The sequence below is a fragment of the Zootermopsis nevadensis genome, unplaced genomic scaffold (genome assembly GCF_977971745.1).
Source record: "Zootermopsis nevadensis isolate Lab colony 2312 unplaced genomic scaffold, Znev_1.0 Znev_ptg000028l, whole genome shotgun sequence".
Lineage (NCBI taxonomy): Eukaryota > Metazoa > Arthropoda > Insecta > Blattodea > Termopsidae > Zootermopsis > Zootermopsis nevadensis.
Window position 1 is genome coordinate 16,509,338 of NW_028259160.1, and position 27,017 is coordinate 16,536,354.

Here is a 27,017-nt window from a genome sequence, read left to right on the forward strand (position 1 = left end):
CATTTTAAATACTCTAACCGTCTAGGAATAACAATTTCACTGTATATATTAGACGTAACAGTATTAGAAACGATATTTTTGTTGGTGTACCTGTAATCAGCTGTCACAAATCGTGATTTGAAAGCGTAATTTTTTGGTATGAAGTTCAGTAGGGGGTTTGCTTTAGTGACGTGGTATAAATTTACAAGTTTTGAATGCACTGCAAGACGTGTACTGATGCATGTGAATGTGCAGAGGTTAATACAAACATTTCATCATAGCTATATATCAAGAGAATAACAGGGAAAATTGTTTGACACTGAACAGTATCCTGTACACGTGTAAAAATGCCAAAAGTTGTATTTCTACATCCAGATTTGGGTATTGGTGGAGCTGAAAGATTAGTAGTTGATGCAGCTCTAGCATTAAAAGCAAAGGAATTTGATGTTCATTTCGTTACGTCACACCATAGTCCACAGCATTGTTTTGTGGAGACAAGAGATGGAACCCTGCCTGTTACAGTGGTTGGAGATTGGCTTCCAAGAAACTTATTTGGTCATTTTCATGCACTGTGTGCATACATTCGCATGATTTATGCTGCAGTATATATTGTTTTCTTCAGTGGACTTAAACCAGATATTGTTTTCTGTGATCAGGTTTCCATCTGTGTGCCGATTCTGCATATTGGTGGTTTTAAAATATTATTCTATTGTCATTTCCCAGACCAACTTCTCAGTCAGCCAGGCAGTGTCATGAAATCTTTGTATCGTGCACCTCTTAACTGGCTGGAGGAAACCACAACTGGTCAGGCACATCAGATATTGGTAAACAGCAAATTCACAGCTGGTGTGTTCAGAGACACATTCAAAAGGCTTCAAGTTCAACCTGATGTTCTGTATCCCACTATGAATTCTAATGCATTTGACAACACCACACCTCTACCTATAAACCAGATCCTTGCGATGGAATTTCCTGAAGACAGTGTTATTTTTCTTTCAATCAATCGATATGAAAGGAAGAAGAATTTAAAGCTGGCATTGGATGCAATGAGTGAACTCAAGAAATGTTTATCTGCTGGTGAATGGTCACGTATCCATTTAGTGATAGCAGGTGGTTACGATACAAGAGTGAAGGAAAATGTTGAGCATTACGTGGAACTGGTCAGTCATGCAAATGCGCTAGGACTGACTGAAAATGTCACATTTATGAAATCTCCATCCGACATGGAAAAGCTTTCACTGCTGAGCCAGTGCCATTGTCTTATCTACACCCCTCCAAATGAACATTTTGGTATTGTTCCTCTTGAGGCGATGTATGCGGGTAAACCAGTGATTGCTGCCAACAGCGGTGGACCAACTGAAACCGTTGTGAATGGTGTAACAGGATTTCTGTGTAATTTGAAACCTGAAGACTTTGCTGATGCAATGATGAAGTGCATTAAAAATGGAGATGTGAGAAGAAAAATGGGGAAAGCAGGACAAGACAGAATGAAAGAACAGTTTTCTTTTATGGCATTTTCAAATCAGCTAATTGGCATTGTACAGTCTCTGCTCGATGTGAAGGACAAAATGGACTGAATCTAAGGTTATCCAAAGATAATAATTAGATTTTTCTTTTGACTTCACAAAAGAATAACTGGTACATTCCATTTGCAAAGTATGGAATTCTTATATATCCACAAAGCTAGTTTATATATAATTGAATAAAAATTTCCTTGGATATTATCCATTGTCTAGTAAATATAAAACGTAAAACGACGTTTCGGAGATGGGACTCTATCTCCGGAGTTAGGGATTAGCTCTATCTAGTGGGCCCAACTGTGCAGGAACCTGAAGACGGAGATAGAGTCCCTTCTCCGAAACGTCGTTTCACGTTCTATATTTACTAGACAATGGATAATATCCAAGGAAATTTTTATTCAATTGACTCTTCACCATCGTCAAGAAGTTTTAGATTTGATAGTTTATATATAACGTAATAATACTAAGAATTTGTGGGAGTAAAGTATTTCTCCGACGCCTTTCTTATTCTGAATGGCCCGAAACAATATCTTCAGTTTCACTTAGAATACAATCTTGGCCAATTACTTGCTGTGTCCTGGCACACCCATAAGGAAGTAACAGGATGACAGAGAAAATTACATACCCACTGAAGAAATATTCAAGATTTTCACGACACTGAAAATTTGGATTGTGGTCTTCTTTGTTACCATTATCTGCATTTTTATAGGTGGTTAACAGCATTATGAAGAAACCAGATCTGTCACCCCCATCTTGAGGGCAGAAGTAAAGATGGAGGCAATGTATTCCTCAAAAATGTTTGTAACCACCAAGAAAACTGGAAAGCACATAAAAAGAAGTTTCATAGTACATACGTCTACTACATACCATTCGGGTGATCAAATCAAGGATGGTGAGATTGGCTGGACATATAGCACACAGCTAGATGAGAAATGCATTCATAATCTGAAGGGAAGACACCACTTGGGATACTAGGCAGAATGGATCAGGCAGATCGAATGGTTGGTCTATGTAAACACGATAATGAAACTTTAGTTCCTTAAAAGCAGAAATTTAATTAGCTGACCTACCATCAGCTTCTCAAGAAAGACTCTGCTTGATAGAGTTACATATAACTGGAAGACACAAATCTAGTGATGAGAAACTGTAAATAAGATGTATTCAACCGTATCACATGTCAGGGATAGTACAGATAAACAGCATCCCAGCATGTAATTAATAATAACATCTGGTACTGGAAGGAATTATCACAGTGTGTGTTATTTTACAGAACCAGCAATTACACGTGTATCATAGTTTATAACAATATCCTGTTCTTTACAGAAGATTAAACTAAACCTTATACAGCAGCAAATATAAACAATTCATATGGATCAAGCCATTTGAATATACACATGAAGATTATATAATTTCTTAATTTTGATATGCAAATACTGCAATGGTTTAACACTATAAAATATTCAACATGTTAGCATTCATATCCAATTTTCATTCACCAGAATACTAGAATGTAACATTCTATGTCTCCTGTAGTGTTGAATGTAAATAAACATATTCCTGGCAACATAACAAATCAGATATAAATCTCATTTTATGAAATATGAATCATACATGCTCAGAACAATAAATTAATCTGTACTCAATTACAATGACAATTTCAATCCTACATATGAGTAAAAATGTAACCAACAACAGTCTGGAATTCAATATTTGTGATAACTTAAAGCAGTCAACCCTTAGGGTGCGTGCACAGCCAAGCCATACAATATACAATTACCCAGTTCTAGCACCACATTCAAAGAATGCGTGGTGATACTTCAGGTTCTCACGGTGGCAAGAATAAAGATGACTGTCTTCTTGGATGTTGTACCATGTAGTCTCGTGAAAGTTTACTGACATTTCAGAAGTGCTTGCTGCTTCCATCATTAGGATGCTGATAAAGGTAGAAACTACGAAAGGTCAGTAACTTTTGCCACAAGACAGTCATCTTCAAAGAACAAAGTTGAAAAAGCCATAAACTTTTCCACTAAAACTGACAGTATCTCGTAAAACTTCTGAAAGGAACTAGCAGTACCTGTGGAACATTGCGTTTATTTTCTTTGTGCTCAACATTCCTTTCCTTGTACGCTGTTAGAATCTGAGATGAATTCAGACTCCTTCAGCTCAGTGTTCGTCTGAACTTTAAGACTGACTGGGATGATGTCAAGTTGCAAATCGTACTGTTGATCAAGTCCCAAGTAGCAGTCAGACAGAATATATAAGGTGAGAATCAAACGACCTGAAAGAAAAAAAGTAATACTATTTATAGAACTATTCAGCATTTCACGACAGTTTGTAGGTAATCTTGTTTCCTACACTGATTGGTGAATGTGTGATGAGACAAGAAATTTACCACCTTATAAAATATAAAAGTTATTTCCATGTAGCTTCTTACCTGTCGTCTTTGGAGTAAAGAATGTAAGCTGTTGGCAGTTCCTGCTACCTCTTACTGCAGAGACTCGTTTCATTGCCAAAAGTTCTCCAGTCTCTATGCAACCCAATGTCAGAAACCAGCCTTCATCTTTTCCACGAGGAAATCGAGGACTGTGAACTTTCGGTTCTCTTGCCCTGTTGACGCGTTCGAGTCGTACCATAAGTGTGTATTCCTGATCAGCATGAACTTGAATCCAATCACATTTTGTGGGCGGCTGCTTGAAATGTCTTTCTTCTTCAACATTTTCATTTTCCCACCATCCACATATACTAATATTCACATTCAGAACTGGCATTTCACAAAGAACCTTGTGTACCTAGAAAAAAATAAGGCAATGAACATGTCATAATAAAATCATAAAGTTGTCTCTGTGTCTTAGCACCACACTATGAAGGTGTACGGAGGAAGTGGAGGCAATACTCCACACATTCTAAATTTCAACACTAGATGGAAAGTGGTCAGCTTCACACTCCTGCCACTTTACCCTTGGTAAAAAAAAAGCCCCTTGCACAAATCTGATATTAGAAATTTGTGTGCTCTAGAGCTAGTTTGGACATGATTCTTCCCCCAGCGAATTAATAGAATCTTGTTGCAATATCAGCTTCCAATTCAGCGTTTTACTTTGAACACTTGCTATGAAAAGCAATGAAGGTATAATGACCCGCTGGAAATTTCAGAAAGGAAATGTGGGCCGTAACTTGGTAATGAGGTTCTCCTGGAGCTGTAACATTTAATCTGCTCCCGACTATGAATATTTAAAAATTATAATGTAATACGTGCATTATGTACTACAACTGAGACCTGTAACATTAATTTGGACCAACCTGTTCTATTTCTCCTTCATCAAACTCTGCCCTCAAAATGTCAGCTAGAGCCGAATAGTGTTTATATGAGACAGCCCTCAGGAGAGGCAGAGTCTGTAATTTTCTACCCTTTTTCATGAAGAGGTACATGTGATGTGGTTCCAAATGTGGCAGAGTAAGGAGTGGAGAATCCTGAACCCATCGAGCTTGGATCACCATCTGCATAATCTGCTGGGTACGCAGCGTGGTTGACATCCAACCACGTTCAGCACATACATCTATCATTGCCTATAATTCACAAACAAATTATGTTATTTCATGAGAAACTAGTCACATTATCAGGGTTAAATGATTAGTTCTTACATTATTTAACAAGATTCTCTCAACTGCACGGGCAAAAATATCACTGAATGAAATGCAGAAATAAACATGAATGGAAAATAAGTAAGAATTTAGGAGGTGATAATGGTCTATTTCAAGGCACAACCCTGTTCATCTGGTTCATAAGTCACACTAAGCTGGCCCTCTTAATCTATTAAAGCTATGATATTATAAAGGGAACATCATTTTCACACTAAGTGAACTCGCCTGTAAAATCCTAATAGTCTGATCCAGAACAGATTTCAGATCAGTCAGATAATCTGTGCACGGTAGCTGAAGTCTGGAAAAGTGGGCTTGAAGCAACAGTAAGGCCTTCGTGTGAGGAGAATCTAGCGAATACTGGTCAACCTGTAGTGGGCAGCTCTTGGCAAGTTCACTGAAACGGAACAGAAAGCGATTCACCATCACAGACCTACATCCTAGAATACAGCCTCTTCATAATTGTTACACTGAGAACCCAAATTCTAGTTGCACAATGAAATGAACTGTGTACTATGCACACAAGCACCGAGCACTTTTGACTCGCACGATTTAAAGTGATTGTGACTGGACCAAACAGATCTCCGGTATTCACTTTTGAGCGGTTTCCGATGAACCTGTCCCATTTATGAGGCACTAATGAATGATAATGATCTCAGTCAGTGTTCTGCTTAACTCTGTACGAGTTTCTCCAGCGATGTCCGTACTCACCCATTTAGGCCATCTTCATTGTGTCGTACAGGCAACTGATCATATTCGTGAGCATCACTCAGAATTTTCAACAACTGTTCTACGTTTGAGTCAGGTCTAAGGCTGTCTTGGAAATGCTGCATTGTTTGGTGAGACAGGTAATAGAATGAGGCTATTCTACCCATGGATGTTGGATGAACTCCACGGCAATCCTGCAAAGTAACATCCTGGTTGGGCATACATGCAATAAAATTCACTCCATGCTTAGCGATATGGACAATATCAGTGAAACATAACACTGAATTGTTCGCTTCATAGAGGCTTAGACTATTTTGCATGAAATAAATAAATGGCAATGGATGGCATGTTGGAAATCATGCTTAAAAAACAACTAGGTTCCACTTGAGAGCAAACTAAAGTTACAAATGGAAGATGCAAAACCACACAGAGCTTTCGGAAACTGCGTATTAAAACTGGAGTACAATATATTTGCACACTCGTTCTGCTCAGCGTTTCTCAATCTTTGCGAAACAAGCAATGAGATGTGAAAGGGTTAAGAGAAAAATGTGTTAATAATAAAATAATTCTTATTAAATTTAAATCCCTAAGGTTCCAAAGCAAACTTTAACATTGACAGACCTCCAATAAGGGTTAATATTATTTATCACTTACGTCATCCACTGATATACAATAAGCTTCTCCTAGGACATTAAGTGACCGCTGTACCAGATTTGAAAGAAAACCGTTGACATCTTCTGGTTCCAGTGTTTCTAGTTTGTAGTATGTAGGGTTTTGAAGCAGTCTTCTAAAGAAGTACGTCCAAGTAAGATAGTCGAGGGCATCTTGCTTTGTCTGCACAGTTCCTGCTACAATTTCAGCATTCAGATGATCAGGCAAGACTTCCAGAAGACTTGACTCCACAGGGAAAGGTTCATATAAGAATTTTTTGTAGAAATTCTTCTTGACATCATGAACCAGAACAACTGCAATGCCACTGTCGTCAAACTGCGGACGACCTGCACGTCCCATCATTTGCAGGACATCTGTAATGGGCATGTCCACATAACGGTGTGTTTTACCATCGTAGTACTCGGTTCCTTTTATCACAACTAAGTGAGCTGGAAAGTTCACGCCCCATGCCAAGGTTGCTGTTGCAATAAGGATCTGAAATAATAATAATCTTTACTCCCAGACATACAATACGCCTTTAATGAACATTAATTACATGGTTCACACAGAGGAAAGTGGAAAGAACGATTGTATTAATCAAGTACTCATTCAAAATGACTGTCTTCTGGAATTCTGCGCCATGCAGCCTGGTAAATTTCTACCAGGCTACATGGTGCACGATCTTGGTAGACAGTGACCTTCATACGCACTGCCACGATAGACTGAAATCTCACCAAGTTCTCAGTACTTCTCTGGATCTGGATTTAATTCTCTGCTAGAAAAATCTAAAATCTCAACACTTTTAATACCACAGCTTTTCCCCGAGAACAGTCCTGAACCAGTTCCATCAACTTCCCTTCCTCATAACCTAAGATAACAATATGGTGGACACATGAAATCTACATTCATCTTCCAATTTCATACCAATAACTGAAGAACCACTGCTCTGTACAGGGGTATTATGTACAAACCTGTATCCTCTGATGGACAAACAATTCCTCCACAGTCTTACGATCCCTCTCTTGAAGACCGGCATGATGCATACCAATACCAAATGCCAATGTAAGTTTCAAGTTTGAATCTTTCACTCCACCAACAATTTGCTGCATCTCTTGTTCACTCATATGAAGCCACTGCTTAGGATCATCTTCAGCCGCAAGGTAAGCGATGAGATCTAGTGCCGTTAGCCGAGTCTGTCTCCGAGATGAAACAAACACAAGAGCTGGCTTTGCTGGCGAGTACTGTCGAATTGCCTGAAATGTTGGTCGGTTCATGGTGCCCATACGAGGACAATAATGCTTGCCATGGAATCCTGAAATGTGGACCTCAAGTGGTACTGGACGTACCGATGGACGGAAGTTGTACAAACCCATCTGCAAAAAAACACACACCAATAAACCAGTCTTGGATACAAACAAGTGTTTTATAAAGCATGTAGACTACACCGCACATCCAGTTATTTTATTGTTAGATGATGGGAAACTGTTTTGATTGTGTCTGTATCTGAACAATTTGCAGACAAAGATGATCACATTTATGAAGATAATATACAGCATTCTGAAAATACCCCCATTTCATTCCTACCTGTCCAATGCCAAGCCAGTCTGCCAAATCCTTTGCATTGGCCAACGCTGTTGAAAGGCCCACGATGCGGAGAGTCCGAGACGTGTGTGACGCTATGAAATTGGTCCTGGATACTATCACTTCTAGTACTGGACCACGATCCTCTCCCAGCAGATGGATCTCATCAATCACAATAAGAGCAACATCACGGACATAATTACGCGTCTGCCAGCTACGACTGATGCCGTCCCACTTCTCAGGTGTCGTTACAATTACATCAGCTTCAGATATAGCACGGATGTCCGGCGATACATCACCTGTTAATTCAACAACCTTCCGGTTTAGTTTCCCTTCCAGTCTTATTTTCCAATCCCCAATACGTTCCCGAACAAGAGCTTTCAGAGGGGCTATGTACACAACCTACAAAACACAAATAATCACAATTAACATAAGTACAGTGTAAGACTGTAATCTTGAGACTTGTGGGGTGAAGGAGGAAAGATAGCGTCAGCCTTTAACGCTTCGGACTTCCTGCATTCCTTGCAAGTCTCGAGATTACAGTTACGTAATATAACCACAAAGAATAGTCCTTCTTGATATGCTGCAAGGCCGGTTGCGATGACATGACAGCTTTAAAATCCCTTGAATTCCTGATTACGGCCCTCATTAAACTTATATTATGGACAGTTTCTGAATAATAGAACTGATTGTCACTGACCTTACAGCCAGGATATTTCTTGAATACCCGGAACATGGCAATTTCAGCAGCAATAGTTTTACCAGACCCAGTGGGTGCACCGAGCAGCACATTGTTGTCAGTGTAATATAAACAATGAAATATCTGTGACTGGATTGGATTGAAATGTTCAAATGGGTACAACATCTCCAGCTGAGGGTCTTGAAGAGCCTTTACAGGCAATGGCTGTAGCTCAAGTAAATCTGCAGTACAGAAAAGAAAAAAGAAAAACAAATGATGACGCTCCTCATTACGCAGTTTTATCCTGCCTCCTGCAACTTTATCACTCTTGGGTCCAAATATCCTCATCACCCTGTTCTCTGCACTCTCAGATCTATGCGCTTTCCCTTTATGTGAGACACCAAGTTTCACACCCATATAAAAAAAAGGTAAATTTATAATTTTGTGCATCTTAATGCATTTATACAGCAGGCAGGAAGACAAGCATACTTAGTTACATGAAATAAATTCTTTTATTTCTGGAATTCATGCAGCTTCAAATAACTCACCAGTGTGTGGTGGATGGCTTTCTGGCAAAATGAGATTTTGAACGGTTAAGGGAATACTTGTCACGGATCCCAGCCACCGATCACTAGTAGCTGTAACGGAGTACTGAGAAGGAATTGGTTCAATCAGTGGAATGGTCATTACTAGTTCCTGAGATTCTCTTGACAAAACCTGTGAGAAACATAAAGTATTACATAAATTGTAGAAAGTTAATTATTACTGAAAGTAACACAGTGCTCAGATACTTAATTAAATTAATATGAAATCTATTTTTTAACCATCTACTGTCATTCTTTGTTGCATATCTAGTACACAACCTCCAGTATCCTTTAGTTAATAATTCCATAATATAACATAGTATAATAATATATATATAATAATTATGTGTGGAAGCATGCTTGCCTGTTTCTTTGTGATCAGAAAGAATTCTGAATGATACATGTAATTACTATCAGGATCTTCAATCCAAACATAGAAAGCTTCAGACGTCTTCCCATGGACTTTGTCATTCCATCTAGCAATGGAAAACATCTGGTGTAATATACATCACTGAAACATTCTATTTGGTGCACATCTTTAAATTTATAAGTTAGCTTCTTCACACTGTTACAATTTAAAGTTTTCATGGAAGTGAAAATGTGGATTCAATAAAATTTTCTCGGGCAATCAATTGGTTAATAGAAAAAACAGACGTTTCAGGGACCATCTTGGTCCCCGTCATCACAGTTCTCATCAGATTTTATTCAGTTATGTCAAAGCATTTGCCTGAAGGGACAGATTAAGACAACAAAAACTTCACTCCGGATACCCAGTCTCAGGTCAAAATTTGAATCTAGGACTTCTAAAATATGAAGTAGGTGATTCAGTCTAAGCTAACGGGATCACTCTGTGATACAGTTACTAAAGAAAACTGTACTAACGTACCTAAAATTTGCTCTTATATGGAGTCTTATCCTGAGAACAGTGCGTGTGATTGGTTGCAAGACAGCCTCCATGTCCAAGAAGGGAAACTCGTCTGCACAGCGCTTCACAGTGTCACCCATTTTGGCATGGCGAAGGATTGTTCCTATCAATTAAAACAGAAAAAGCTCTCCAGTAATTACCGTGAGATGACTTTATGCTCATCGTCCTTATAATTATCTATCGAGTGGTGTTTGCTACACTCACCAATCTCCTTAACGTCCATCTCTCTCAGCTTCTCAACGCAAAGTTTCCTGTCCTCTATTTTATAAATGATCTCTGGTCCAAGAATACGAAACTGTCGCATGGGTGTCTCAAAAACCCATTGCTGCTGCTCAAACATCTTGCTTAGAGTTAAGCACCTTGCAGACATGATCGGATTGTTTTTTCTCAGTACTATGTCGAACAATGCTCTTGTTATCCTAACTGCATTCTGTAACGTTAAAAATACATCCTGAAAATACTGATTTTCCTATCACTTCACTTCATGATTAACTTCATAACAAAGATATACTCGACACCAAAGGTTGTCAGAGTGTATTCGCAGAAATTCAGTATTAAGCATCACAACTTGCATGATTATTTTCACGACAAAGTAATGTATATAAGAGATCTAACATACACAGGAATTTAAAATTAATCTGTAGCAACAAATTAAAAGAAAACTATAGTATACCTGTGTAATATAAGCCTGGTCAGACATGAGAGAAAAAGAGTTCACTCTGCCACGGGACAAAAATGTCTGCAGCAAGATGTTCACTTTCCCATGCAAATTCTCACTGCCCCCTTTGACTGGAACTTTACAGTACACGGAAGTCAGGTCATCTAACTCTTCCAGTTCATCATCTCGTACCTAAAGGAAACATCGATACATGCAAAACATTGGTAATGCACATTACACCTGCTGCTTTCGACTGCAAAAGAGATTCCAACAGAGTTCAAGATAAAAATCAGTACTGAGAAACCCACATTATAAAATACTGAACAGACAATCAAAACTGGATAAAAAATCAAGGAAATGAAAGCAAATGCATGTCTTAAGAGCATTAAAATAAAAACTACACTATATTCATAAAATCAACATATTAATGACATCAACAAACACCAATAACAAATTTTGTTATAAACAATACCTGAAACCGCTGAGATAACAAACAGCAAACATAAAAGAACTGTTAAATCAAGGGATGTGAAACAAATACTGGACATAAACATTAATTTTGAAGAACTGATATACCAGAAATAAGAAAAAAAATGCTTATAGGTCATTTAATCGTCGGATGGGACGCTGGATGACTGGATCACGGGTAAGCCAGGGTGGTTGGGCCAGTGGGGTGGGATTGGACATATCAGTTACTTCAATTGAGTTGTGTGTGCTGGGTAAGTTTGTTGGCTGGGTTGACCGACCAACAGACTAACGCTTGCTTATGATGTAGATACAATGACAGCTAACCTTCAATTGTTCAAACTCTTGAGACTCTGATATCATACTCAGAATGTCAGCTTCTGTCATAATTTCTGCCATCAGGCCATTGAAAATCTCAACTGTAGCATGCTTTATGTAAAAGTGACTAGCAGTTCGACCAAGATCTGAAATTTCAAGAAACAAGAAGGAATTGAAAAGTTAACATCCGGTATGTAAAATGGAATTGAAGATAAAACACTCAAGCAGGTACTTTTAAAATGCAAAATAATATTATTAAGAAAAACCAGAACACAACAGAAACAGATTCCATTTTCCAAAATACTGTTTTCAATTAAATTAGGATGGAAGATAATATACAGGAATTTTATTATTTTGAATATAGCAAATCAAACCATTCTGTCATTACCTGTAGCATTCATATCTCCAGTTCGAGCATTGAACCTGACCATTCGAGCTTTATCCAAGGCTTGAGCAGCACATTCAATTAATTCTCTTCTTTTCTTCTCTAATGTGGGATCAACCTGTAGAAACATGTATTTCATGATGAAATATAGTGATTATCAATGGACGGTTTCTTAATGGGTTTAGAGCTGACTCAAGTTCATAGTTACTCCCAACTGTTACTACACTACAGAAACAAAAATGAAAAAAAAATACTGTGGTTGACACAGCATTGCCTTGCAGATGGTTACCGATGCTTTAGAGGGCCACCTTCATAACTACATAGCATCACAACCCGGAAGATCACAATCCACACTTTCACATGCTGTATAGAGGTTTTTCCTGTAGATGTTTGCAAGATAGTGGTTTTGTTTAAATCACAAGAAATCGCTACTTACATAAACATCCTGATAGTTGATACCATAGCACTGGGGATTGATTTTCATCCGAACAAACAAGTAAGTGTAGCTCAGCCACTGCACAGCTTCATCAACATTTGAAATTGTTCCAAGCGTTACCTTAAATACAACAAAAATTACATACAGTGCTACCACACACTTCTTCTAACACTATCACAAACAGCATTTGTATCATAGAAATTATTATATCAACCTCAATGATATATATATATATATATATATTAAGTTTTTTAACCAAACTCAAAATGTGCTGAAAAACGTTAGTAAAATTTTTAAATATCAAATTTCATGCAATCTGTTCAGCCATTCTCAAGTTTTCTTTTTACACAGAGAATGAAGAAGTAATTTTAATAGCCACTTCACAGGGATACAAATGCACCTAAAATTTGCTGTAATGAATAATGAAACAATAAAAGTAACATTTTACAAACATCAACAATAATAATTAAATTACTAAAAGAGAAAAAAAAGATTTAAAAAGCTGACTAATTATAAGTAAGCAAAATACAATCTTAATTAAACATATCAATGCTCAAACAGGCTGCATTAGCAGCAGAAACACGTTTGGATGAGGGACTGATTGACCTTGAAATTGTGATTCACCAAATTGACAGAATTACATATGGAACATGTAATTTTGTTTTTAAATACAATAATAAGGAATAGGGCAAATACATGCCACATCTGGGAATAGTGTATTGAGACATTCAGTCTGGCAAACATCCTTTTATAATTCTTACACCACATACCCACAAAGAAATATGCTATAGCATAAGACAGCAAATATATATTACCTCTGCATTTAGATTATCAATCAGGCAAGCAATAAAATTACTTTCAATGGGAAACTGATTTGTCAGAAGAGACAAGTAATGGCTCAGTTTTTCATGAGCTGTAATGATAACTCCATGACCAGATCTGTCAAACTGAGGGCGGCCAGCTCGTCCAAAAATTTGTAATACGTCAAGAATTCCCAAGTCCACAAATGAACCATGCTTTGCATCATAGATTTCTGTTCCCTTAAAAAAACAAAACATGAAAGATTACAGCAATCAGTATACATGAAAACACTGTAGTTTTTATTAAGTATTTTCAAGACAATTTATTAAATAAAATAAATGTGAACTCCTGAAAACATAATAAACATATGTATTTAAGAGGTTACCTTGAAAATGTTCTCTAGAATATACCAAGAGAATGAGAAAGGGCTGGAACTAAATGGCCTAAAACAAGTACTTGTCTATGACAAAAATGTAAAATTGTCTGGGAATAATATAAAGACAAACAAGTCACGCAGATCACAAAAATTCCACACAAGGCCAGTAATGAAATGGAGTTGGAAAATAATACTGATAAAACTCATAAATGAACATTACATGACACCAAAATCAATAATATGACTTACCCTAATAATCACACAATGTGCAGGCAGATTCACACCCCAGGCCAAGGTTGAAGTACAAACCAAAACTTTGATTAAGCCATCACCAAAATATTTTTCCACCATTGATCTAAGGTATGAAACAAAATACAAAGATAAATATATATCTTTAATAAAAATAACAAAGAGTATAAATCGACAAAATAACATGTCACAAAAATTTTGAGGTTAGGATGTCAATGTATGATAATCTATATATTTGCAGCAAAAGTTATTTTGGTACAAAATGCCATTGCCATCATATGAAATGGTGTATAGAATGTACAATTAAATTATGTTATATGTAAATTAGGTGAGCTGTGATAGCTCAGTCAGCATAGAGACCCGCTACAGACTGGGCGACCGGGGCTTGATCCCTGACGGAGGGCAGAGGATTTTTCCTACAGCCTCTGCGACTGGACCAGCTCTGGGGCCCACTCAGCCTCCTAGCCAATGGGTACTGGGGTCCTTTCCCGGGGTAAAGAGCGGCCAGGGCGTGATGCTAACCACTCACCCCCACGTAGTGTCAAGGTTAAGGGTGGGTAGGAGCTTTTTCACCTCTCCCCCTGAAGCGCCTCCATGGCATATAGTGGGACAACTTTACCTTACTTTTTTTTTTATTTTTATATGAAAATTAGAGAAGTCACGTGTAAATTTGAGACAAACAACAGCTATGCTGTGATTATATAGCAACGTAGGTATTATTCAAAAGAACTTGAATGAACTTCACCGATCACAGCGCAACATTCCTGCATGATGTACAGAGAAACCACATGGAAACAACTCCCCCAGCTGCTTGTTACGTGACCGACTCAGGGCTTTCATTGCCAGTCCAACACCTCCATTTTCATCCGGCTCAAATATCTTCAGTTGGTTGTGCTGAAGTGCCATTTCCTTCAGTATCATTGCTGTCCTCACAGTCGCATTACGAGCATGAACAAACACCATTACCTGCATTAAAAATATAATTTATACTATAAACTTAAGCAATGAAATTAAATTCCTAATCACACATTTAAGATAAATTTTTAACAAATATGATCAACAAACCTGATGCCCTTTCTGCACCATGTCAACAACTTTTTCATAGCAAATCTGATCCATATCACTCATTTGCTGTAATGGTTTGATCGCTTTCACGCCAACAAATGTTGTGCTAAGAGGCACTGGACGGAAACGCGAGTCAAAGTAAAAGAGACCAATGTAGGGATTTACTCGCAAAAATTTTGCCACATCCACATAATTTGGTAACGTGGCTGAAAGACCCACGATACGAATCATGCTCTGTGACGACTCCACCTGTTAACATAAAAAAGCAACGACACTGAATACACTGACCTTAGAAGATACAAGGTTAACCAAACATCAATTGCTAACACTTTTGAAAAAGTCACAATCCACAACTGCAAAGCTACCATATTGGTATTACTGATGGTAGGAAACATGGCTGCCTCTAGTTGTAAATCCTCAAACCATGTTTCGTCAAAATATGTAGACCGGTTTAAAATTTAGGATGGAGATGATATTATAAGTTTACCATTCCTTCAAACAAGGAACTGGTCTAGTTATGAAGTCAAACAATGTTATACTTCCTTGCAAATGTTTCCACAAAGCACACTCACCAGTCGTAAAGTTCTCGCAACAAGTGCTTCCACAACTGGGCCTCTGTCCCCATGCAATAAATGCACTTCGTCAATGATGAGTAATTTGACCAGATTCGTCAATGCAACATCTCCTGCAAAACATATTTTAAAATTAATAACTGCATTACTGCAGTAAAAAAAACAACAACCTCTTTTTACAGATAATACCATGTTCATAGGACGCTATCTTAAGCCAGTTGAAACTAACCCATATCCATTTCTGTAAGATCTATTTTAATATTACTTTCCCACCACAATTATACTTCTTAATGCACGTGCACATTTTGTAGAACGTCTTACCTGTGCCCTTTCTGGTGACAACATCCCACTTCTCTGGAGTAGTGACAAGCATCTGTGTTTGCAATATTTCTGATTTTGTCAGCTGCATGTCACCTGTTAGTTCCTTCACAGATATTCCAAGGCAATTCAACTTCCTGTTGAAGTTCTGGGTCATTTCAGCTGCCAGAGCCTTCATGGGTGCGACATATACGATTTTAAACTGATCCTTCTTTATAACGCCCTGGTCAATAAACTGCCTGATCTGATGAACTATCGTCAACAAGGCTACATTGGTTTTACCTGCACCAGTAGGTGCACAGATCAGCAGGTTTTCATTGGTGCGGTATGCAGTATCAAACACGATAGACTGAATACGGTTTAGGGTCTTCACGCCTTGGAATGCCATTTGTCCAATCTGTAAACAAAATATTACACAGATCTGAATCTACTGTCTATTAACCTAAATGAGACAGCGGATGTGAACATAGTAGCAAATATGTTCCCATCAACTGATGTATAAAGTGAAGCCTTCGTGGCGACTGGAGCTGATGAAAGACTCTCGGGTAACAAGCCGGGTCAGGTGGCTGAATGGTGAATGAACCACTTCTTCTGCCAACGTTTCAAGAGCCATCTCTGCTCTCATCCTCAGGGCAGGTGCAAAATGAAACTGATCCTATATTATTCTCCATTACTTAATCTCTCCTGAGATGAAACATTCTCCTCAGCAATTTGTTTCCTAACACACTCATTCTTGCCTTTCCTAAAATTAAGAGACAAGTTTTCATACCAAATTCAAATAAGTGATAGTGTCAAGGTTTTCAAAAAGTTAGACAGGAAGATACATGAATCTGTATGGTACCACAGTTTAAATTTATTAACACCATGACAAATTCAATTTGGATTTGGTTCTGTATATCATTGGGTCTAAAACTTCAAATGATATATTAGGAATTTCCTTATTACAACTTCACCGTGTATACCGACAACTATACGCAGACAAATATTTCTGTGTTGGTAATGACACTTAACACAATAAAAAAAATCATAAAGAAAGTGACAAAGTTCTATGACTTTTAATACAACTCTCCAATGACTCCAGTAATTCTGTCCCTCCTCGTAATTAATACTGATTTTAAAAAAATGCACGTCTATAAGAGTTCAGAAAAAGCTACTTGTTACCTCATCCAATGAAGAAATTGATACTAAATTATTTCCTACGGAGAGCGGCGCTGGTTCTGATACTGGAATGTTCACTTCCTCGTACTGCTTGTTATCAGTCCTTTTTACATCCGAAGACAGCATCACTTTAACACCAGCTATGAATCCTGTTGGGGAAATAAGTTCAAACTCATTTTACCATTTGACATTCACAACAGTATAACTTTTGTCACAGACTGAACAGTTGTAAGACCTTACTATATTTAACAAGCATCTGAGACATAAAGCTAGATATACTCATACAAATGTGAACCAAGAAAACACGATGAAATAGGTGGGGCATGTAGCACACATGGGGACATTAGAAATCCGTACGAAATTTTTGTTGGAAAGACTGAAAGAAAGAGTTCACTCAGAAGACCTGCACATAGCTGGGAGGATTTCAAAATTGATTTTGAAAAACAGGGTCTGGAGGGTGTGGATTAAATTCATCTAGCTCAGGATACAGACTGTGAACATGGTAATCAACCTTCAGGTTCCATACAGACAGAAAATTTCTTGATCAACTGTGTGTACTATTAGCTTTTCAAGAAGGACTCTGCTCCGTGGACTTTGTTTTGCAATGTCACATTTTATTGATAAGTGCAGTTTGTTCGAGTGTTCATATTTTAATAGTGCCAGATTCTACAGAAGCATTTCATACACTGGAAACAAACATTGAAAAAATACGATGTCACATGCACAATATGTAGTTAAGGCCTCGCTGCAGGATAAGTTATTTAATGTATCATTAATTTTGAACTGGTAATGGAGTTTGGTGTATGGAAAAGAATGAAAAGAAGTTTGGGAAATAATAAATGATAACACAACATATTTTCTCAGTCCACTGTCATCTTTCTTCTTCACGGAGGAAATGATGTGAAATAATAAAAACAGCATATAACACACCTGATGACTGCTGGACTTGTCTCTGAGAATCGTACACATGGGGATACTTCTCCTGTGACTGTGTCACTCTTGATCGGTCTTGGAATATCGGAGCGTTCATAGCGGTCTTTAATGCTGCTTGCCTGAAATTTGTTTCGCATTATAGAAGCAGAAAGCTGGTTAGCTCTGTCGGCATATTGACTGGCTACGGGCTGGGCGACCAGGGATTGATCCCCGACAGACAAAAAGGATTTTATTCTAGCCTCTGCGTCCAGACTGGCTCTTGTGCCCACCCAGCCTCCTGTCTTTTCTGGGGGTAAAGCGTGGTCAGGGCATGATGCTGACCACTCACCCCTATCTAGTGCTGAGGTTAACAATGAGTAGGAGCTATACCTCCTCTCCCTTAAGTGCCAAAATTGACACGTAACGGGATTTTTTTAATGCAATAATAATATATGGACTCTCACTATAAGTGAAGAACACAGACTGAGGGTGATTTAGACTATAGAATCAAAGACAAAATACCTAGACATAAGAATTAACAGGAGCATGATGAAAATACCATGAACAGGCAGTTCGCAATTTATGCTCTTCACCTGATATTATTACAGCAATTAATTCTCAAGGACAGCAACTATGACCAAATTTCTGTACAATTTTGATTCTCGAGTGTGCAGAGTTTTTAGGCTTCAAGGATGTCACTCAATGTTTAGGTTTAAGACACTACTTTGACACATTCGTAGAAAAGTATATGTTTCATGGTATTATATTAAATATTAAAAATGTAACGTAAACATAAAAGTGTCGGTTAATAAAAAATAATCCTGAATGTGTGAGTAATTACAGTAAACTCACTTAAGACATTTAAACATAAGAATTTTTCTTGAGGAAGACATATCATGGCATGTAAAACATACAAACTTTGCCCTGTACAAGAACTTTCTGCATAGCAGGACTTCTAGAATAAAATGTTCAAGATTTTAAAAGAATTTAAATTAAAACTTTTTTTTTCTTTTGTGGGGGGGGGGGGGAAACTGAAACCCAATATGTTTACGGTGAATAGCCAAGTGGTTAATCAGGATCCAAGCACAACATTTAATAAAGGGGAACATTACTCTCATGACATCAAAATGTAGCTTGATCAACTGAAGACATTTCTTAACATCCAACATCTAATAAAGCATTATTAGTATGACAACTTACCGTTTAGCTCTTAGTTCTACAGGATTAAATTCAGGTTCCTCCACATCCTCCTCATCATTACGATTTATAGCCTTGTTCAATTTCTTCTCTTCCTTGCGAACTTGTTTTAAGAGATGTTTCTCTTGTTCCGACTGTACCACAACTTGACATCCATAATTTGGTCTTCTTTGGTCAGGAGCTGAGATACATGTTTAAAATTTATTAGTTAACAAGCAACCACGTGTTACATAACCACGGAACCATTTCTACACAATCTTTTCGCAACTCTTCAAATACTGGCAGAGATTTTATGTATGACCAGTGTTGCCCATTTTGACACAAAGAGCAGAAATTTGGATTATGAGCATAAGCATCTATAAAATATTAAGATAAGGAAAAAAGACATCAAATATGAAACCAGGTAATCAGAGATTTGAAAGCAGAATAATAAAAAAAGAAGTGATCAAATAAAGGAAAAGAGGATTAAATCCACATGTCCTACAGCTGCATCTATAAAGTATGTCATTCAATACAGTCTTTAATAAATTTTAACACTTATACACAGCATACAGAAAGTATTTAAGTATCTTTACATTTGCCACTTGTCTCTGGAAGTGGCCGAGTGTATTTCTGGAATTCCGAGCACGACTAAGAGACCTAGAGATAAATCTTACCTGACTGAGACGCGAGCGACTTCTTCTCCTCTGCAACAGATGCACCAAGTATAATGTCATTTCTATGCTGCAGAATTGACTGAATCAACTCAAATCTGTCAAAGCCCAGTAAATCAAACAGCTGTGAAAAACAGAAACGAGAATAATCTCGTCAGACCCCATGTCTAATGATACAAAGAACAACCCTGCAATAATTTCTAAGTCCTACCAAATATACCATATTCAGAATCTATTAGCACGGCATTTTAAAACCCCTTTTTTCAATACATTTATGGGAGACTACTCTATAAGCATGCGTATGAAAAGAATGTCAATTGATAAACTATTTAATATTACTTCGCTTTCAGCATAAAAATGTTTGGACAAGAAACAAATGTCGATGATGGAAAATCGACTGTAATCACCTGTTTGGCACTGTGTAATATTTATATGTTCCTCAAACTAAACATTCTCTGTCTCCATTTTGAATCCTATAAAAGATACTTGCAAAAATGAAACAACACTGCTGAGGGTGAGGAATTTTTGAGAACAGTCTCACAGAATGAAACACTACCCAGATGAACATCGTTATGCTTAGTCACTCACCTCATTCTGAAGTTCATCATTTGAGCGACCTGACTTTAGCATATTGACTATTGTGTCCGCAAATTCATCAGGAGAGAGTCCTGCTGGGTTATTTGCTTGGTAATACTTCCGAACTTCCTTTTCCAACCATGATTTCCCAAACTGTAAAACATTACAAATTGGGGGGGGGGGGGATATATATATGAAAGGTAAAATTCCCTGAAAAGTTCAGATTTTTAAGTACTGCATAAAGAAAATACAAACAAACAAACAAACCAAAAGACAGGATAACAAACTGAAAAATTATTTCTTATACCACAATTTAGTGATTCAGACTGTAACACACTACCATCAGTACTCTTTTAAATTCACAATTTTGATTACAATTAATGTCCAGTGGAAAAAATAAGTTTGACATACCAGAGACTTTTCTCGAACAATCGCAATTTCCCTACACGATTAACCAATTTTTTTTTTAAATGAAAGGAACCTAGTTCTGCTTATTGAACAAGTAGAAAATAAATCAGCTTTTATGGTCCAGCCTATGAGAACAGAATTTAATGACCATGTTGCCCACTTGTAAAAATATTTAGAAACCTTGGTCTACATTACTGATTTCTGTATTTTAATGACTCTACAGACAATTATGTTCAGCTCACCAACATATTCTCAAGAAGGATATTAAAAGTATGAAGGATGTCCCACATACATCTGACATTACATGTCCGATAGACAGTTGTGCTTCAAGATTAATATAAACTGTCTTCACAAACACAAAAACCAGCAAAATATGGATAATTATTTACCAACCCCATTTTTTTTAATGTGATTTTTCTTAATATCTTCTTTGGTAGATATTAACGCAGCAACGTCGTCGTATTTCATCGAGAAGTCCCTCAACACCTCACTGCCTATGGAGGCACTAAGGTCAACCAGAAAGCTTGTGTTAGGATAAGAAGGTTGAGACCGCTGGAAGATAAATTTAATATTCTTGCCAAATTGTTTCTTAGGTCCATTCTGTGACTTGTCTCCACTTTTCACATACTCAATGCATTCATCAGACAACTGCGACGTAATGAGGGACACACACTGGAAAGGAGAAGAATTATATGCCATGAAACACACAGTAAAAGCTGCTCATGACAGGAACCCAGGAGATTTTACAGAGGTTCATTTTTAATGAAAGCACATGTCTACAAACAGAAAAAAAAATATTGTGCAGTATATAATTAATTTGTGACACGGATCAGAAATTCATGCTACATGTAGGATCGCCGAGAAATCACCGTACCCTTACTTATTATCAAGAGACAAGTTGCAGAGGGCTGTGAAACAGGCATTCATTTCCATGACGCCTCAAATTCTTTGGCACGTCACGCAGAACACGGCAGTGCATCATGCCACGCTTGAAACATGACGGTGCACATGCAGATTCACTTGATGTACAGCGACTCTCACCACATGGTATTTAAGTGGGGGTACATGACTTCTCGGGCCACCCCGCATATACACAACACATTACTGAGAAAATCATGTTTCCAGCCTCTTATCTTCTTTATTCCAGTAGTTCACCGAGTATTCTGTGTCAAGAACTACAAATTCAACATTCAGCCTTAAACTAGAATACAGGTAATTCTGAAGGCCCCTTACATGACACACTTTGGCAGCTAAGTTTGACGAGACTGACCCAAACATCTGCTTAAGCATCAACAGATGCTTCTGGGAAACGAGACTCTCGCACAGAAAAAGTCTCAGCAGAAAAACAGCTGCCTCGTCCACTGTTTCCTTACTCTGCTCACCGCCTGTGAACACAAACTTCAGCTATAACTTTTCGACCTCAGGATCGATAAGCACGAATGTGGTCCCAGGTCTGGAAAGGATGACAACCCCTGATTTATCATTTTCCTTCTTCATAGATCCAACATACTGAAATAACGTCACTGCTCATTCCTTACCAGTCAGGTCAACGGCCAGTGTCCGAAGGCAATGCAAATGTTTTACAGTATCTTTCGGTAATCTTCCATCCTTCTCTATAACATGCTGTATGTCCGTCCATGTGAGACCCCTACAATACAATGAAAGGGTACGCTAGAATGCTGTCACATTTTATAATATTTATCAAAACAGTCCCTGTTTAGTTTTGTTAGCAAAGCGGGTCCCTGATTCCGCAAGGCATCTCAAGATTTCATGGGCATTATTAATGTATCAAAACTCTCAAAAAAATCCTTGACAAATACATTGGAAACTTTCGCCAGCTAGAGGAAGAGAAAAAGGAGTTGAAGGAGACTGGATTTTGTTCGATCAGGACTGGGTCTGGTGGAGGGCTTTGGTTGATTCGGTGATGAACCTTCTGGTTCCATAAGTCATCTAGTTAGTTCGTTAGAGCTAGAGAAAAACGGGAGGTTAATAAAAAAGAGTAGGAGCTACTGGCTGCCTGTTCTGTAACAAAACATTTCAGATCAAGATCTAAACTAATGACAAGCACAAAGTTAATACACTTAAATTTAGCTCATGTCTTAAAGCGGTTCTCTAAATACATTGAACTATCTTTTGGGCATTAAAAATATGTATTTAAACAAATCAGAAATTATCTAACTTGGCACTTTACTTGTAGAATTATTTAATGTGACATGTCACTAAAATAGTTTCAGTATAATAAACAGAAAAAAACTCACTCTTTCAGTCGATTTGCTTTCCACTGTCGATACGCCTGTATATCATCATCTTCTGATATTAAACTATTTGGTCGAACTAAATCCGAAAACGCCCGAAAGGAACTAGTGAGGCGAGGAAGTTTGTATTCCATATCTGTAGCAGCAGCAAATCATCTGAATATAAAAATATGAATACAAATGCACAAACACAGAGACGAAAACACGTACATCATGAAAGACCCAACATAATAAACACGAAGATTTGTGGTTCCCAATGGCAATTAATATGTTGAACAACGCTACATTTCGGAAGCTGGATCTGCTTCCGTCTTCAGGTTAAAATTGGGGGGAGGGGCACCTACTCAGTTGCATCTGATAGAAAGAGCTAACCTCAGGTTCCTATTATACATGAGTTACATTTTATTGCTGTCAGGAACAGCAACATAAATTTGTGTTTGTGTAAATTCAATTTCTCCAGGCCAGTATATCATAAATACATTTTTATAAAACTAGCATAAAATTACAATCCTATTGCACAACTTTTGAAATAAACATTTGGCAACAGGAAATGCTATTTTATTTCGCATACAGCTATATGTGAGACACTTCTATATCTAATACGTATGGATAAAGATCCTGTATGTTATAATGATGACGACAGAGCAGAAGAAACAATATCTGAATTATTTTACCAGTCTTCATTTGTGTCACATGGAACGTCACACTCGAAAATTAAAAACAGTAACATGAACTGGCAAAATTGCAACAGCATGTGAATTATTTTCAGATAACTTGCTCACAGCTTTCGAAAACACCTAAACAGGCCACTGGACTGTCTACCAAACAAAACTGTGCTTTTACCAACTGCTACTGCCAGATCCGTAAAAAGCAGATAGGTTATCTATGTCAGCGGCATCCATAAAATGGTTCGACAGTCTTATTCTAGAAATGCAAATACTCATGGGCTGCCATCTATAAGTAGCCTGGAGAAGTTAATACGATGTTCACGATCAGTATCTTGACTAGGTCGATAATAATATACTAGCGAAGCTTAACGGAATGTGCCATTCGATAACATCAATCAGACGATTCTCGAATAATCGATTTGTGACAATCAAAGAAAAATATTTGAACTATGAAACTTGAAAAAAAAAAATCATATGACGGAAAGTAGTATAACGAATAGCTGTTACGAAATCTGTTTTTGTACTGAAGATGGCTGTCTTGTGGGTTATTGAGCCGTGAAGTCTGGTAGAAGTTTACGGACGTTTCAGAAGTCCTTGCTGCCTCCATCATCAGGGCCCTGATGATGGAGACAGCAAGGACCTCTGAAACATCAGTAAACTTCTAACAGAACTGCCAGCATCTCACGAAAACCTGCTCCATGAGGACAGATCGTCTAAATGTGAGATATATTATGAGAGAAAATAAACTTCGAGTGATTCATACATAAAAAAGATTACTTTCTGGACGATTATCCAAAATAAAGGTTTCAATTTATTTCATTATAATGGTACATTAATCTCCTTCAAACCACACAAAAATTAAGACAGTGAGGTGGGGAGTCAGTAGAGATAGTTTACTTTCTATGGACAAAAAAATATTCATTTTTTTAACATTTACTGTAAGGAGCTGCTTTACAAACTAAATCCACGTAACACTCCGTTCTGAGATACTGACGGCCGCTCAGATGGCCAAGAAATTTGCCAGCTTTTATGGGATATAGAGGTTCATTATCATGTTTACAAGTACCCGCTACTGGTCTGTACTCTGAGCCAGTTTAATCCACTTAACACTCGTAAATGTACTTCTTTAAGAGTCTGTATGACATCAGCCATCCATCAACGCTTAGACCTCCGAAGTTGCTGGTTTCCTTCATGTTTTCAGACTACTTATTATTCAGAATGTGTACCAGGTGCATCGCCTTTAATTACTACTAAATTCATTGTATCAAGACACTAGCTGCTTGGTTTTTTTATCAAATCCATGATTTGTTAGGCCACTTTCAATAATTCGGCATTATCCAAGGCCACTTTCAATAATTCGGCATTGTCCGAGGCCACTTCCAATAATTCGGCATTGTCCGAGGCCACTTTCAATAATTCGGCATTGTCCGAGGCCACTTTCAATAATTCGGCATTGTCCGAGGCCACTTCCAATAATTCGGCATTGTCCGAGGCCACTTCCAATAATTCGGCATTGTCCGAGGCCACTTCCAATAATTCGGCATTGTCCGAGGCCACTTCCAATAATTCGGCATTGTCCGAGGCCACTTCCAATAATTCGGCATTGTCCGAGGCCACTTCCAATAATTCGGCATTGTCCGAGGCCACTTCCAATAATTCGGCATTGTCCGAGGCCACTTCCAATAATTCGGCATTGTCCGAGGCCACTTCCAATAATTCGGCATTGTCCGAGGCCACTTCCAATAATTCGACATTGTCCGAGGCCACTTCCAATAATTCGGCATTGTCCGAGGCCAATTGAAATAATTCATGTCACTCACATCGCCTAAGTTTCGTTATTGTTATCCCAGACCGACTACAAAACTGGAGTATCACCTCTTGTCGGATGTTCGAGATCATTCAACGTACGTGACGTGCCCGTTACAGTTGCCCGTACTTAACCAAAAAAGTGGCGAATATCGACAAGTTTTAGTAAAACTCCGCCATATCAAATTTCACGAAAATTAATTCAAGTTATTTTCCATTTCCTATACGCAGATAGGATTTTTTGTGATTTTCAGTTTCGAAAGCGCCCAAAAACCACCAGTGAAAGGGTTATAATATCTTAATGTTTTACTGAACGGAAATACCAATACCGAAATGGGACTACGCCGTGGCGCGGATTGATACATTGTCCGGCCAAGTGAGCGCGAGGCATGGACCATTCGCTGCATTTATTGAACTATGCAGCCTACCCCGGAAATTTATTTGCTGTTAGGACAATAGCGTGTGTTGTCTGAATTGAGACGAGTGAATCGAATCGGACCCTTGAAATTGTGTTTCTTTTCTTCGACTAAAACCGATGAAATGCGGGAAAGCAGCCCGAAATCTGTGACTGAATTGTAGGTCATGACAGTTCACACTATTTTGCCAGAATCACGGGAAATGGACGTGATATTTTCACTTTTATTCTTCATACTCCTCCGACTCATTCGCGGGGGAAAAAAAAACTCGAATGGCACGCGAATGTTTTTTGAAAAGTCTGATCCACCATCAAGGGAGACCTACAATTTGACAGAATAAGAATTTAGAAAATCGTTCTAAAGGAGTTATCAAATTTTAAATAGGGTAAAGGAACAAGAGCGTGAAGCTGACCGAGTGTCTTGTATCTAAAGACAGGGTATCGAATGCGTGGATCTTTAATCCCATGTCTCTTAGACGCCTTAATAGTATCCTACTTAGATACAGCGCAAGGGATACGAATGGAATGAAGAGAAATCACGTCCAATCATTTAACAGCAAGCGAATTAAAAGTGATTTTATTAATACGTCATAGATTTTGGGGACAGACCACTTCGAAGACTCATTCTTCGTTGGGGAAGATAATATTAAAGCGGATAAACGGGTTCTGCGAATGGAGTGAACTTAGGCTCTTTATTTTTGAGAACACGGCTATTAATTTTCGTGTTCCAAGACAGGGCAGTCATCGATCGAATTTGTACCTGTAAACTGCTCATGAAAGTTTGTCAGTCTTTTAGTTAATCGGTGGTATCGCCAGCTGCTGGCCCACTGGTACTGATACCCACCTGACACTACTTCCTCTAGCTTCAGATGTGAAAACAAAAGAACAGATCTGTGTAAGAACAGCAAATGAATTAGTTTTGTGCACGAGTTTTAGTTGTCGCCTTTTTATTTCACAGAACAATGAGTGATGTGAAACAGAGGCAAAGATTCTTGAAAAGAAACACCGACTGATCCCAATAGATCACAACAAACGCCAGTTTTTGCTGGTGGCCGCCCCATAT

General features: G+C 38.0%; 2 protein-coding genes across 5 annotated transcripts; one reads left to right on the top strand and one right to left on the bottom strand.

Annotated features, from left to right (window-relative positions):
• The first annotated feature begins 130 nt into the window (after positions 1-130).
• Positions 131-3,072, top strand: Alg2 (alpha-1,3/1,6-mannosyltransferase Alg2). Its single transcript, XM_022057614.2, has one exon. It carries the CDS (start codon positions 327-329, stop codon positions 1,554-1,556), a length of 1,230 nt encoding a protein of 409 aa, XP_021913306.1. The 5' UTR covers positions 131-326; the 3' UTR covers positions 1,557-3,072.
• On the bottom strand, positions 2,524-23,980 carry obe (activating signal cointegrator 1 complex subunit obelus). Of its 4 annotated transcripts, none has more exons than XM_022057586.2 (33): positions 23,909-23,980; positions 23,069-23,221; positions 22,349-22,458; positions 22,044-22,195; positions 21,204-21,482; positions 20,415-20,555; positions 19,830-19,950; positions 19,177-19,354; positions 17,995-18,116; positions 17,068-17,213; positions 15,910-16,303; positions 15,589-15,701; positions 15,017-15,265; positions 14,697-14,917; positions 13,952-14,057; positions 13,341-13,565; positions 12,526-12,645; positions 12,093-12,207; positions 11,714-11,850; positions 10,937-11,113; positions 10,468-10,693; positions 10,225-10,366; positions 9,703-9,814; positions 9,303-9,471; positions 8,776-8,996; positions 8,079-8,477; positions 7,466-7,867; positions 6,498-6,989; positions 5,847-6,037; positions 5,364-5,532; positions 4,797-5,063; positions 3,934-4,288; positions 2,524-3,777 (listed from the first exon to the last, which is right to left on the bottom strand). In XM_022057586.2, the coding sequence occupies exons 2-33, from the start codon at positions 23,197-23,199 to the stop codon at positions 3,605-3,607; spliced, it is 6,555 nt and encodes a 2,184-aa protein (XP_021913278.1). In that variant the 5' UTR covers positions 23,200-23,221; positions 23,909-23,980; the 3' UTR covers positions 2,524-3,604. The 4 variants fall into 4 exon arrangements, with proteins under 4 accessions (XP_021913278.1, XP_021913276.1, XP_021913277.1 ...); XM_022057584.2 differs by having other exon boundaries at positions 23,069-23,201; positions 23,740-23,954; XM_022057585.2 differs by having other exon boundaries at positions 23,740-23,954.
• Positions 23,981-27,017: the final 3,037 nt, after the last annotated feature.

Bases quoted from the DNA above. Each gene is read 5' to 3' on its own strand.
- obe (XM_022057584.2), bottom strand. The intron at 19,355-19,829 runs GTAAGATTTATC...CATGTATCTCAG, and splicing joins GTCGCTCGCGTCTCAGTCAG to CTCCTGACCAAAGAAGACCA. The intron at 14,058-14,696 runs GTGAAGTTCATT...TTCATACCTTAG, and splicing joins GGAATGTTGCGCTGTGATCG to ATCAATGGTGGAAAAATATT.
- Alg2 (XM_022057614.2), top strand. From the start codon at position 327: ATGCCAAAAGTTGTATTTCTACATCCAGATTTGGGTATTGGTGGAGCT.